The 13,383-nt window shown below is 42.2% G+C and overlaps 1 protein-coding gene across 1 annotated transcript in view; it reads left to right on the top strand.

The window, feature by feature from the left end:
* The first annotated feature begins 259 nt into the window (after window positions 1–259).
* Window positions 260–13,383, top strand: part of LOC129520638 (protein argonaute-4) — a 34,480-nt gene continuing 21,356 nt past the window's right edge. Inside the window, exons 1-3 of the mRNA XM_055341754.1 lie at window positions 260–327; window positions 8,595–8,760; window positions 11,406–11,526. Coding sequence (XP_055197729.1) covers window positions 309–327; window positions 8,595–8,760; window positions 11,406–11,526 — 306 coding nt within the window. The 5' untranslated portion in view covers window positions 260–308. The remainder of the gene's footprint in view (window positions 328–8,594; window positions 8,761–11,405; window positions 11,527–13,383) is intronic.

The following is a 13,383-nucleotide window of genomic DNA, read 5'->3' as shown; positions in this document are numbered from 1 at the left end:
CCGGCGGGTGCGCGCTCGCCCGGCCCCCGCCCCCGCCCCCGCCCCCGCCCCCGCCCCCGCCCCCGCCCCCGCTCCCGCTGGCGGCGGCGGCCGGGATTGTTTTTGTTGTCGCGGAGGCCGGAAGAGCCGCGGGAGCCGGGCCCCGCCGCCCCGCCCCGCCCCGCCCCGCCCGGCCCGCGTCCCCGCGGCGCCCCCCCAGCGCCACTATTCCGGAGAGCAAGCGTTACGCGGCGGCGGCGGCGGCGGCGGCGGCGGGGCCCGGGGCGGGGGGCGCCGGGGAGCGGGGCGAGGCGGCCCCCGCCGCCGCCATGGACGCGCTGGGACCCGGTGAGGAGCGCGCTCGGTGGGGAGGCCCGGGCGGCGCGGGGCGGGGGCGCGGGCCCGGTGGTGCCCGCCGTGGCGGCGTCGCGGAGCAGCGGGGCGCCCCAGGCCGAGGCGGGCGGGTCGGGGCCTGGGGGGGGCGCCAGGTGCGCGGCCTGGCCCTGCCCGCGAGGGTCCCCTCCCGCCGCCGCGCTGCTCGGGCGCCCTCACCCCACCCCCATCCCCACCCCACACCCCCGTGGCTTCCTTGGCGCCGGTGCGCCGTCCCGAGCCCTCCGACAGGGAAGCGGAACTTGCCCGCAAACACTTCTCGTGCCCCCCCAAAGGCCAGGGGGCAGAGAACCCCCCGCCTCTCGAAGGCCCCGGAGCCTCGGGAGCCCGGGTCCCGCGCCCCTGCAGCCTGCGCGGCAGCCCCCGAGGGAGCCGGGCGGTGGGCGCGGGCCCGGCGGGCTCCAGGGCTCCCAAGTGCCCTAACTGGGTTAGAGACGTGGCCGTGAGGATTAGAGGAAGGAGAAAGTGCTTTGGCAACGTGATTCCCCATCTTCAGGAAGCACCTCTGTGCACCGTCTCCAGGCCGCCCAGTTGCAGGCTCCAAGAAATGCCCTGCGGATGGGGAACCTGGGGCCCCCTCCTCAAACCCCAACAGGTTTCTAATGCCTCGGCTAAGCGGGGCAGGCTTTAGAGGCTACGATGCAATTAGCTTTAATATCAAACCTTATCTACATAGCGGATTTAGTGGTAGGGCGTTTAATGTTTTTTTTTTTTTTTTTGAGTGCATAGAAAATTCAGTTTACCATTTGAGTTTGGAGACCTTGCAGGTCTGTTTTTACTTAGAACTTGCTTACATAACTGAATGATGGAAGCCCACCTTAATTTGCTGCTTAAAGTATTTTTAAAGGCCCCCACCATCAAATTTCATATGCCTTTAAAAAAAAGATTTTATTTATTTATTCATGAGAGACACAGAGAGAGGCAGAGACACAGGCAGAGGGAGAAGCAGGCTCCATGCGGGGAGCCGGATGTGGGACTCGATCCCCGGACTCCAGGGTCACGCCCTGGGCTGAAGGCAGGCACTAAACCACTGAGCCACCGGGGCTGCCCTCGTATGCCTTTTTAAAAAATAAATTGGTTTTGTGACATTGGTAATATTTGATAAACCTCAATCCCAGTATTAGGCTGGGTTACTTCTGCAGTGTCCCCCAGCCAAAGGCATGATCCTGTTTTTAGGAATGTAACAGACTTTTCTGTTCAATCTAGTAGTTTAATAGTTGTATAACCTTGGGCAAGTTACTTAATTCCTTTGAACTTTCGTTTCCTCATCTATAAAATGAGGGTAATAATAATTATGTGCTGCAAGATTGTTGTGAGAATGAAATGAGATAATGTATGTGAGGAGTCTTATTGTGGACACTAATGCATTGTAGATATTCAACAAATGTTTCTTTTTCCCTCCCGGTTAGTAATTCATAATTGAAGCAACTGTTGCACTTACGAGCTGATGCTGGAAGACACTCTGTAACTGTGTACACAAACTGTATTTCGTGGAAAAGATTAACCTGGTAGAGTTAGAACCATCCTAGAGACTTCTTTTCTTTTTTTTTTTTTTTTTTTTGGTTTGATTTTAGCATTTGCAGATTTGAACTTAGCTCGCTCAGGATTGTGGAAAATTAATTCTCACTAACCACAGTGTTAAGACACAAGTGTATAAATCAAAATGTCACATAGATCTTTTCTGTTGACCAGAACATTTTCTTGTTTGCTGTCTAGCAAGCCCCTTTTCAGGTGTCACACAACCTCGGAAACCCAATTAATAATAAGTTTCTTGATGAGCATAGAATTGGAGCAAAGGGAGTCGGTAGTCTTGTGGGATATTTTATCCAGGCTGTTTTAGAACTTAGAGAAGGATTCCAGCTTTGTTGAAGCACACACAGCTCTGGTGCTTTGTGCCCTCCTCACTTGAATAATCACTGAAATATTCTTAGTCTCGATGTGCTTTCTCTATTTTGGTTTCTGACAATAGTAACTTAGAAATACATTTAGATTATCATTTATTCTGGCTATATTAATGATAACTCTTTTTTTTTTACAGCGCTTTCATAGCTCTTAGCTCATTTGATCTTCTGTGAGATAAGCAAGGCAGCTCCAGCCCCAGATTCCAGATGAGTAAAAGAGATTCCCAGAGCTTTAGTGACTTTGTCAGGGTCTCAAGGTTGAGTGGTGAGATGCAGATGAGTCTGGGTCATCTGACCCCTAGTCTTGCCCTCCTCTTCATTTAAGGCTGACTTCATCCAGCCTGTTAAGTAATATTTGTTTCCTTTGTGGAAGATGTAATTTTCTGACTTTCTCACCAAATTTTGGAGAAAGGCCCAGGGACCTCTGAGCACTGACTCTAACATTTATGCAATCGTGAGAGCTGACGTTTATTCAGCACATACTATTATGAGGCACCGTGTTAAGCTTAATGGATGCTCACAGTATCTCATGGGATCCTCACAATTGCTTTAGGAAATAGCTGCTGTTCCTACCACACCTCCCATATTTTATAGATGAGGAACATTTTAGATGAAGGTTTTTCTAAATCTCCTAATTCATTAATTTATTATTCAAAGAAATAACCACTCACCTTCTAATTTTTCTCTCTTACCAGACCACTCACCTTTGATACTACTTCTTTCATTTCCTCTGCTTCTGTCCCCTTGGTGTCAAGTACCAAAGGATTATGAAGTACATTGGGGGAAAAAAAAAGCACTGGGCTGGGAATCAGGAAACCTAAATTCTAGTCACAATTTAAAATCAAAGCCCTATGTCCTTGGGCAAGTCATCTGCTCCAAATTTCTGTTTCTGAATTTCTATCATAAAGCTGGATTTATGATACAATGATTGCCTAAACGTACCCAAGACCATGCAGGGCTGACTTGTTTAGATGATTTAATTGGGGTTAATTTGGTATGACTGTCACCTCTGATATTATTTATGATTTACCTCTTACCTTGTTTTGAAATGTCTTACCACACCTACAGCAGATCCCTTCTACACCAGAAGTGGAGCTCAACCCCAAGCAATCATATTTCTAGTGTAAATTGCGTGCCTTTTGCTTTAGTGAAAAATGATAGTCAATTCTTGGGTTTTAAGAATGACTGGGTTTCTGTTTAGTTTTTATCTGGGGCTGCTAAAAAGATGATGGTACAGGCATACTGGGAGATATTGTGGGTTCGGTTCCAGACCACCACAATAAAGCAAGTCCAGTGAATTTTTCGGTTTCTCAGTGCATGTAAAAGTTATGTTTACAATATGCTGTAGTCTCAATGTACAATAGTATTATGTCTAAAAAATGTACATCCCTTAATTAAAAAATGATTTATTGCAAAAAAGTGCTAGCTGTCATCTGAGCTTTCAGTAAGTTATAACCTCTTTGTTGATGATGGGGGCTCTTGCTTTGATGTTGATGGCTGCTGACAGATGAGGGTGATGTTGCTAAGTTTGAGGTGGCTATGGCAACTCTTAAAATGAGATCACGATGAAGGTTGCCACATCAATCGACTCTTCCTTTCATGAATGATTTCCCTGCAGCATGCGGTGATGTTTGATAGCATTTTACCCACAATAGAACTTCTTTCACAATCGGAGTCAATCCTCTCAAACCCTGCCACCACTTTGTCAACTAAGTTTGTGCGGTCTAGGTCTTTTGTTATCACTTCAACAATCTTCACAGCATCTTCACCAGGAATAGACTCCATCTCAAGAAACCACATTCTTTGCTCATCCACAGAAGCAGCTCTTCATCCCTTAAGGTTTTATCATGAGATTGCAGCAATTTAGTCATATCCTCAGGCTCTACTTCTAATTCCAGTTCTCTGGGTGTTGGCACCACATCTGCAGTTACTTCCTCCCCTGAAGTCTTGAACCCCTCTCAGTCATCCAGGAGCCTTAGAATTGACTTCTTCCAAACTCCTGTTGGTGTAGGTATTTTGACCACTTCCCATGAATCATGAACATTTTTCATAGTATCTAGAATGGTGAATCCTTTCCAAAAGGTTTTCTTTTCCTTTTTCTTTTTTTAAAGATTTTATTTATTTAGTCATGAGAGACACACAGAGAGAGGCAGAGACACAGGCAGAGGGAGAAGCAGGCTCCCTGCGAGGAGCCGGATGTGGGACCCGATCCCAGGACCCTGGGATTACGCCCTGAGCCAAAGGCAGACGCTCAACCACGGAGCCACCCAGATGTCCCTCCAGAAGGTGTTCAATTCACTTTGACCAGATCCATCAGAGGAATCACTATCTATGACAGCTATAGCTTTTCAAAATGTGTTTCTCAAAGTCTTAAAAGTCGAAATTACTCCTTGATTTATGGGCTGCAGAATGGACGTTGTATTAGCAGGCATGAAAACCACACTAATCTTGTTGTTCACCTCTGTCAGAGCTCCTGGGTCATCAGGTGCATTGTTCATGAGCAGTAATATTTTAGAAGGAATCTTTTTTTTTTCTGAGCAGTAAATCTCAACAGTGGGCTTAAAGCATTTAATAAACCATGTTATATGGGACGCCCGGGTGGCTCAGTGGTTGAGCGTCTGTCTTCGGCTCAGGGCATGACCCCGGGGTCCCAGGATCGAATCCTACATCAGGCTACCCGCATGGAGCCTGCTTCTCCCTCTGCCTGTGTCTCTGCCTCTCTCTCTCTCTCTCTCTCATTAATAAATAAATAAAATCTTTAAAAAATAATCATAAACAGATATGCTGTCATCCAGGCTTTGTTGTTTCATTTGTAGAGCCCAGACAGTAGATTTAGCATAATTCTTAAGGACCCTAGGATTTTCAGAATGAAGATTGGCTTGAACTTAAATTCACCAGCTACATTAGCCATTCACAAGAACTGATCTGTCCTTTGAAGCTTTGAAGCCAAGCATTGACTTCTTCTCTCCAGCTATGAAAGTCCTAGATGGTCTCTTCTTTCAATATAAGGCTGTTTCAACCACATTGAAAGTCTGTAGCCACCTTCATTAATTTATCTTAACTAGACCTTTTGGATAACTTGCTGTAGATTCTGTATCAGCACCTGCTGCTCCACCTTGTACTTTTATGTTCTAGAGATGGCTTCTTTCCTTAAACTTCATGAACTAACCTCTTCTAGCTTCAATTTTTTGTTTCTTTTCAAAAAATATTTTGAGGGCAGCCCAGGTGGCTCAGAAGTTTAGTGCTGCCTTCAGCCCAGGGTATGACCCTGGAGACCCTGTATTGAGTCCCACATCGGGCTCCCTGCATGGAGACTGCTTCTCCCTCTGCCTGTGTCTCTGCCTCTCTCTCTCTCTCTCTCTCTCTCTCTCTCTCTCTGTCTCTCATGAATAAATAAATAAAATCTTTAAAAAAATATTTTGAGAGTGTGTGTGTGCGGGAGCAGAGAGAAAGGGAGAGAGAGAATCTCAAGCAGGCCCCACACAGCATGGAACTTAATGGGGGGGCGCGGGAGGAATGGATGGGGGCTCAACCTCACAACCCCGAGATCATGACCTGAGCCGAAATCAAGAGTCAGACACCCAACTGACTAAGCCACCCAGGTGTCCCTAGTTTCAAACTTTTCTTCTGCAGCTTCCTCACCTCTCAGCCTTCATAGAATTGAAGAGAGAGTTTTGCTCTGGGTTAAGCTTTGACTTAAGGGAATTTTGTGGCTTCTTTGATCTCTCCAGACCACTGAGACTTTCTCCTTATCAGCAATAAGATTGTTTTGCTTTCTTATCATTAATGTGTTCGCTGTAATAGCATTCTTAACTTCCTTCAGGAACTTTTCCATTACGTTCACAACTTGACTGACTGGCGCAGGAGGCCTACTTTTGGTCCATCATGGCTTTAACGTGCCTTCCTCACTAAGCTTAATCATTTCTAGCTTTCGATTGAAAGTGAGAGACGTGACTCTTCCTTTCACTTGAACACTTAAAGGCCATTGCAGGGTTATCAGTTGGCCTAATTTCAGTATTGTGGTGTCTCAGAGACTAGGGAATCTCATGCTTGAGGAGAGGAAGAGAGACAGGGGAATGGCCAGGCACTGGAGCGGTCAGAACATACAACATTTGTGGATTAAGTTTGCTGTCTTATACGAGTACAGTTTGTGGCACCCCAAAACAATTACAATGGCAACTCAAAGACCACTGATCTCAGATCACCATAACAAGTATAATGGAAAAGTTTCAAGTATTGTGAGAATTACCAGAATGTGGTACAGAGACATGAAGTGAACAAATGCTGTATGAAAATAGCGCAGTGGTCCTGCTCAATGCAGGGTTGCCACAAACCTCCAATTTGTTAAAAAAAAAATAATATCTGCAAAGCCCGATAAAGCAAAGTGCAATTAAATGAACTATGCTTGTATTGCTTAGTTCAACATTTATTGAATTCCTACAATGTGCTAGTTATTGAATGAGGTATTGAGGAGATAACGATGAACTGGAGATCCATTTCTTCTAAGAATATACAGTCTAGTGGATGAGACAATAATTAAAATGTTTCCATGTACTTGTGCTAAGTGCTCCCTTATACAGAGGGTCTTGGGTACATCAAGGATGCACCTTCCAGTCTGGGGAATTCCAGAAATGCTATCCAAAGGAAGTCACACCTAATCTGAGTTCTGAAGGATGAGTAGAATTTAGGGGGAAGAATGAACAATGAATTTAGTAGTGAGATTTTCAATAACTTTAAGACTTAGTACATGGAGATCTGTCAACACACATTTCATTAAAGTGTTTGCTTTGATTTTCTTAAGTGATGTTGGACCAGAATAGCTTCTTGCTTCAAAGTTTTCTCTACTTAGTGAATTGTCTTTGTTCTTGGTGAAATGCCATAGCAATAAGAACCTGCTATAACTTTCTTTTGTAATCACAGCCCATTTTACTCAACACCTATTTGTAGCAGAAAAGATGTTTATTTTTTAGGCCAGTGTCTACTTCATAAGAAAGATGAAGTAAGGTTTTTCTATAGTTAAGTATTTCCCAGTCTGTGTTTCCTCAAATTCCTTATCTGCTGAATATTGGTAGATACTTGATTTGAGAAAGAGAGTGTATGTGTGTTTAGGGGAAAAAATTAGTTGGGTAAATGATTAGTTAAACAGATTTATGTATTATAAAGCTCATTAGAGAATTTAATGTAATAATGTACATTGGAATTTTGAGGAGAGATAATACACAGTATCTTTGGCTTATGAAATCCTGTCTTTTTGTAGAATATTTTATGAACCATCAATGGAATAATTTGGAATTGCTGCTGTATCTAGATCAGGGTTTCTTACGTTCAACACTATTGATACTTTGGATGGCTACTTCTTTGTAGGGAGCTGTCCTGTTCATTGTAGGATGGTTAGCTGTAGCCCTGGTCCCTACCTTTTATATGTCAATAGCACCCTCTGGTGACAGCCAAAAATGTCTCCAGACATTTGTCAGATGTTTCCTGGGGGACGGTATGTCCCCCAGGTTAAGAACCACTGGTGTAGACTATAAGTTCTTTGAGGGCAGAAGCTCTTCAGAAGTTCCTGAATCTACAGCACAGGCTAGGCATATAATAAGTGAATAAATGTTGAGTAAGTAAACTAGACATTATGATCAAGAAATGTCACATTGTCCAGATTCTAAAAACATTAGATCATAAACAATAAAGTCTGACATTATTGGCATTGTTTCACTATCTAATTAGCAAGTAAATTAATAAATATAGCTGCTGTTAATCTCCTCCTGCCTGTACAAATTATAATATAGGCTAGTTTGTGAAGGATTAATGGATCTTCTCAAGCCTGAGCATGGCGATCGTCCCTAGAGCTTAGAGATGGTTCTATTTTAAAATGCATGTAATTTGGTGGTGCCCAGCTGGCCCAGTCGGTATAGCATGCAACTCTTGATCTCAGAGTTGTAAGTTTGAGCCCCACATTGAGTGTACATATTACTTAAAAATAAAATCTTTTAAAAAATACATATTATTTTGTAAGCCTAGCTAGAGATCTACTGATGCTCGTAAGAGGTTTTCTACAGGACCCTACATCTGAGAGGAGTTCATCATATTGTATATATAATTTTGATGTCCCCCAGATTCAAAATGATATCTGTATGGCAAAAATATTTGGAAATCTAGAACACCTTAGGTTAAGAGATATCACAAACTCTTTATATCAGGGTATGTTCAGTGACTAATCAGATCTCAATAATTGTATCTATTATTGTTATCATCATCATGATCATGAGGGAATATTATCCTTTATGGCCAAATAGCACATCAAATGTCTTTCAATCTCTTCAGGACCTCCAACCAGCCTGTTTCAGCCACCTCGTCGTCCTGGCCTTGGAACTGTTGGAAAACCAATTCGACTGTTAGCCAACCATTTTCAGGTTCAGATTCCTAAAATAGATGTATATCACTATGATGTGGATATTAAACCAGAAAAAAGGCCTCGGAGAGTCAACAGGTAAGGATTAGAAAAAGTAGACTTTTATACATTTAAATGCATATATAACTTATTTATCATGTATATTCTATAAATTTTTTCAACACGTAGGTTTTGTTTTGTCTCTAAGATGGTAAGTTTCTTGATAGCAGCTTTGTTGTATAATACTTGGTTATCCTCCACAGATTTTAGCAGGGTGCTGGATACATCATTGTTCAATGTGAATAAAAAAGGCAAAAGTTTCTATCCTTGAGGAGCTTATATTCTAGTAGGGGAGAAGACCGAAAATAAATGAATAATCACCTAAAACATATTACATGTTAGTTGGGGATAAGTGCTATGAAGAAAAATAAATCAGGGAAAGAAGATAGAGAATGAGGGTAGGGTGAGCCACTGAAGTACTTTTAATAATTTTTGGAGGTAGTGTCAACAAGATGTGCTGATGGATGGAACATAGGGTATGAGGGAAGAAATGAGTCAAGATGGATCCCAGGTTTTTGTCCTATGTAAGTGGAAAAATGGAGTTGCCATTTATTGGGATGGGGAAAACTCTGGGAGAAGTCAACAAGGCTGGCAGATCAGGAGACCTGTTTTGGACACGTTAGGGCTGAGATATCTATTAGACATCCTAGTGGAGATGTTGAGTGGGAAGTTGAATAGATGAGGTTGGATTCAGGGGAGAGGTCTAGGCTAGAGACAGATATTTGAGAGTCATCACCATGTTGGTGGTAAAGCCATGAGCTGGGTAAGATTGTATGTGGTTAGGAAAAAAAAGACTCCCAAGACTGAGTCCTGGGGCACTGCAGTATTTTAATATTGGGGTGATGAGGAAGTATTAGCCAGGAGACTGGCATGGGGAGGCCATTGGGATAGGGGAGACCAAGACAGAGCAAGGAGGCAAGGAAAGATGTTTTAAGTTGGAAGAATTTATCATCTAGTATTCAAGGAGCACTGAATTTAGTATTGTGGGGCTCGCTGGAGACCTTGGTAAGAGTAGTTTTGGTGGAGGGAAGGTGGAGAAGGTTTAAGAGAGACAGGAAAAGAGCAGTTAGAGACAACTCCTTTAAAGGGATTTTGACACAAAAGGGGAACAGAGAAGTGGGATGTTCAAATGAGGAAGAAGTCAGGTCAGGGAAGTTTAATTATTTTGAAGGTGAGAGAAATTATAACACATCCGTATGCTGAAGGAAATAATCCAGTAAAGAGGAAAAATTTGATATAATTCAGGAAAGAGGAAAATTCTGGAGTCATATCCATGAGCACACCAGAGTCAGTAGGTTTATTGTATGACACGCACTGTTCTAAATATTCTGTGTGTCATTATTCACTTAACGCAACAAACTTTTTGTGGTAGGTGTTAGGATTATTATAATTTTACAAATGAAAAGAAACAGATACGTGGAAGATTCAGTACCTTGTCAAAGGTCATGTAGCTCTGGCACTTTAATCGCTGTGTGAAAAGGGGAAAATGACTTGCCTATTCTGAATTTTTTTTCCCCTTTTAATATGAAGGCACTTACCATCAGCCCGTTGGTCTCACAAAGATTAACTGAGAATAGAGGCGAAATATCTCTTCACTATAAACTTACTTATGGTTATAATTTAAGAATGTAAGATTAAAAAAAGGAATGTAAGATGAGAAATTACTCCTCCAATATGAAAATGTATTGTCTTCAGTTAGCTTTTAAAAAATTGGTAATATATGATACTACATTTCTCCACCAGTTTTTTTCAGTTGCTTGATTTATTTTATGAATGTGTATCTTTTCCGCAGATCTTATCTGCAGAACATTAATGTCTTAGCTAGTGGTGATAGATTTTGGCTTTTAAGATACAGTTCCCACAATGTAGACATTGGTAAGATGCAGAGTTTTCATTGACTCTAGCATTCCAAAATCTCACAGACTCAGATCTGTGCACCTTGAACTGTATACTCTAGTTACCCTACAACTGCCTTTAGTTCAGAGCCTGCATATGGTGTGGTCTGACGTAGTTACAAGAACACTTAGGTAATGCTATGCGTGCTTGATTGAGTGAAAAATTCTAAAAAGGAAGGAACTACATTGGCAATCTTTATGGAATGAAGATATTTTACATTTTCTTCTCTACACTGCTCAGGAGCACTTTGGAATAAAACAAGACCATATAAAGAATAATAAACTGCCAGCATTAGGGCAAAGGGGGTTGACTTATTCCTTTGAATATATCTTAGATTCATTGGCCCTCACCATTTCTGAATTTCTGCCTACTTTTTTTTCCTGAAACCCTGATATTTGAGTGACGATGTTTATTCGCTAACAAATTTATCGTGGTTCAATTGTGAATATTCATGCTAAAGTTAGATACCTAAGATAGATTATTCTCATAAGGCTACATTTGTCATAGGAGAGGATTATGAAAGGCAAGAGTTTGAGAAGATGCCATACATTTTATGCTCTCTTTATTCCCTGCTTTTCTTACCATCGCGTAGCTGCTTTTGTTCAGGGGTTGCTATCTTTCTTTAGTTGACCACTGTTGACTGTTTTTTCAATTACTGAAGCCAAGTGTGACTTTTGCTTTTTCTGAGTAGTTTTGAACTCCGTGTAGGTGATGGAGGGGATCATGATAGTTTCCTTACTGCTCACCATTTCCCAAAGCTAACTGCCACTCTCTCCATTACTGTTAAGAGAGGTAGTAGATACAATGGTGCGGCACTTCAAGATGCAGATATTTGGTGATCGGCAGCCTGGCTATGATGGCAAAAGAAACATGTACACAGCACACCCACTGCCAATTGGACGGGACAGGGTAAGTGTTAATAGCCAGGAACGCTTATTAGACTTAGGTCATTTGCTTAGGACAGAAATGTTTCCCTTTCTTTTTTTTTTTAAAGATTTTATTTATTTATTAGACATAGAGAGAGGCAGAGACCCAGACAGAGGGAGAAGCAGGCTCCATGCAGGGAGCCCGACACGGGACTCAATCCTGGGTCTCCAGGATCACGCCCTGGGCTGAAGGCGGCGCTAAACCGCTGAGCCACCCGGGCTGCCCAATGTTTCCCTTTCTAAAGACAACTTAATTCTTAGAGTTGTTTCACACAGTGATGATAGATTTGTTATTGCATCCATATGCCCCTGTCCCCTTAGTGAATCCATAATTGAAGATGAGATGAGCATTAGTGGGAATCCCTGGGTGGCTCAGCAGTTTAGCACCTGCCTTCAGTCCAGGGCGTGATCCTGGAGTCCCGGGATCGAGTCCTGCATCAGGCTCCCTGCATGGAGCCTGCTTCTCCCTCTGCAGTGTCTCTGCCTCTCTCTCTCTCTGTCTTTCATGAATAAATAAATAAATAAAATCTTAAAAAAAAGAGATAAACATTAGAATTTAAGTTAACTCTGATTATTAGAATTAGATTAGGTTGATTACAGATATTTCAGGCTTGTCACGTTGCTAATCTATGTGCTATGTGAATCTCAACAATGGAGCAAAAAAATAAATAAAAATAAACAATGGAGCTTTTATAAATTATAGAAAATTATCTAACACCCACTTATGAAGATATTCACAATAACTTATTTTTACAAATTTAGTTTTTAAATTAAAAAAGAAATATGTAAATATATACTCATTATAAACTTACTTAGACATCTAGAAATACTGTGATTTCCTGCCTCCCTACCTCCCTGCACCCCCCCATCCCATTTTCCTTTTTTAGAGGAAACTACTCTAATCATTTGGTATGTATCCTTCAGATATTTTTATGTGCATCAGCTATTTATACATATGCTTATGTATATTCTTATTTGCTTGCATATCATTCTATGATTTACTTTCTCATTTAATAATATGTCTGGGAAATTTTTCCATTTCTCTACATTTCAATGTACCTTATTATTCAAATTCTTTTTTATTGTGGTTAAGTATGTACAACATAAAATTTACTGTTTTAACCATTTTTAAGTTTAAGTGTACAATTTGGGGGTGCCTGGGTGGCTCAGTGATTGAGCATCTGCCTTCGGCTCAGGTCGTAATCCTTGGGTCCCGGGATCAAGTCCCACGTTAGGCTCCCTGTGAGGAGCCTGCTTCTGCCTCTGACTATATCTCTGCTTCTCTCTCTGTCTCTCATGAATAAATAAATTTTAAAAATATTTTTTTAAAATTTTAAAAATATTTAAAAAAATAATGGGGCACCTGGGTGTTTCAGTGGTTGAATGTCTGCCTTTGGCTCAAGGTCTGATCCTTGGGTGCTGGGATCGAGTCCTGCATCAGGGTCCCCACAGGGAGCCTGCTTCTCTCTCTGCTATGTCTCCACCTCTCTCTGTATCTCTCATGAATAAATAAATAAAATATTTTAAATGTACAATTCAGTGGCATTTAGCGTATTCACACTGTTGTGCAATTGTAACCACTATAGTTCTCCAAAACATTTTTATCATCCCAGACTGAAAGTACATATCCATTAGGCAATAAGTTCTCCTCTTGCCTTCCCCCATGTCCTGGTATCCACTATTCTACCTTAGGTCTTGGGGCATCTGTGAGGCTCAGTGGGTTTAGCGTCTATCTCTTGTTTTGGGCTTAGGTCATGACCTCAGGGTTGTGAGATCGAGCCCCGTGTCGGGCTCCCACTGAGCATGGAGGCTGATTAAGATTCTCTCCCTCTCCCTTTCC

Source organism: Nyctereutes procyonoides, unplaced genomic scaffold (genome assembly GCF_905146905.1).
Source record: "Nyctereutes procyonoides isolate TBG_1078 unplaced genomic scaffold, NYPRO_anot_genome, whole genome shotgun sequence".
Taxonomy (NCBI): domain Eukaryota; kingdom Metazoa; phylum Chordata; class Mammalia; order Carnivora; family Canidae; genus Nyctereutes; species Nyctereutes procyonoides.
This window is presented reverse-complemented; position numbering and strand designations above follow the sequence as displayed.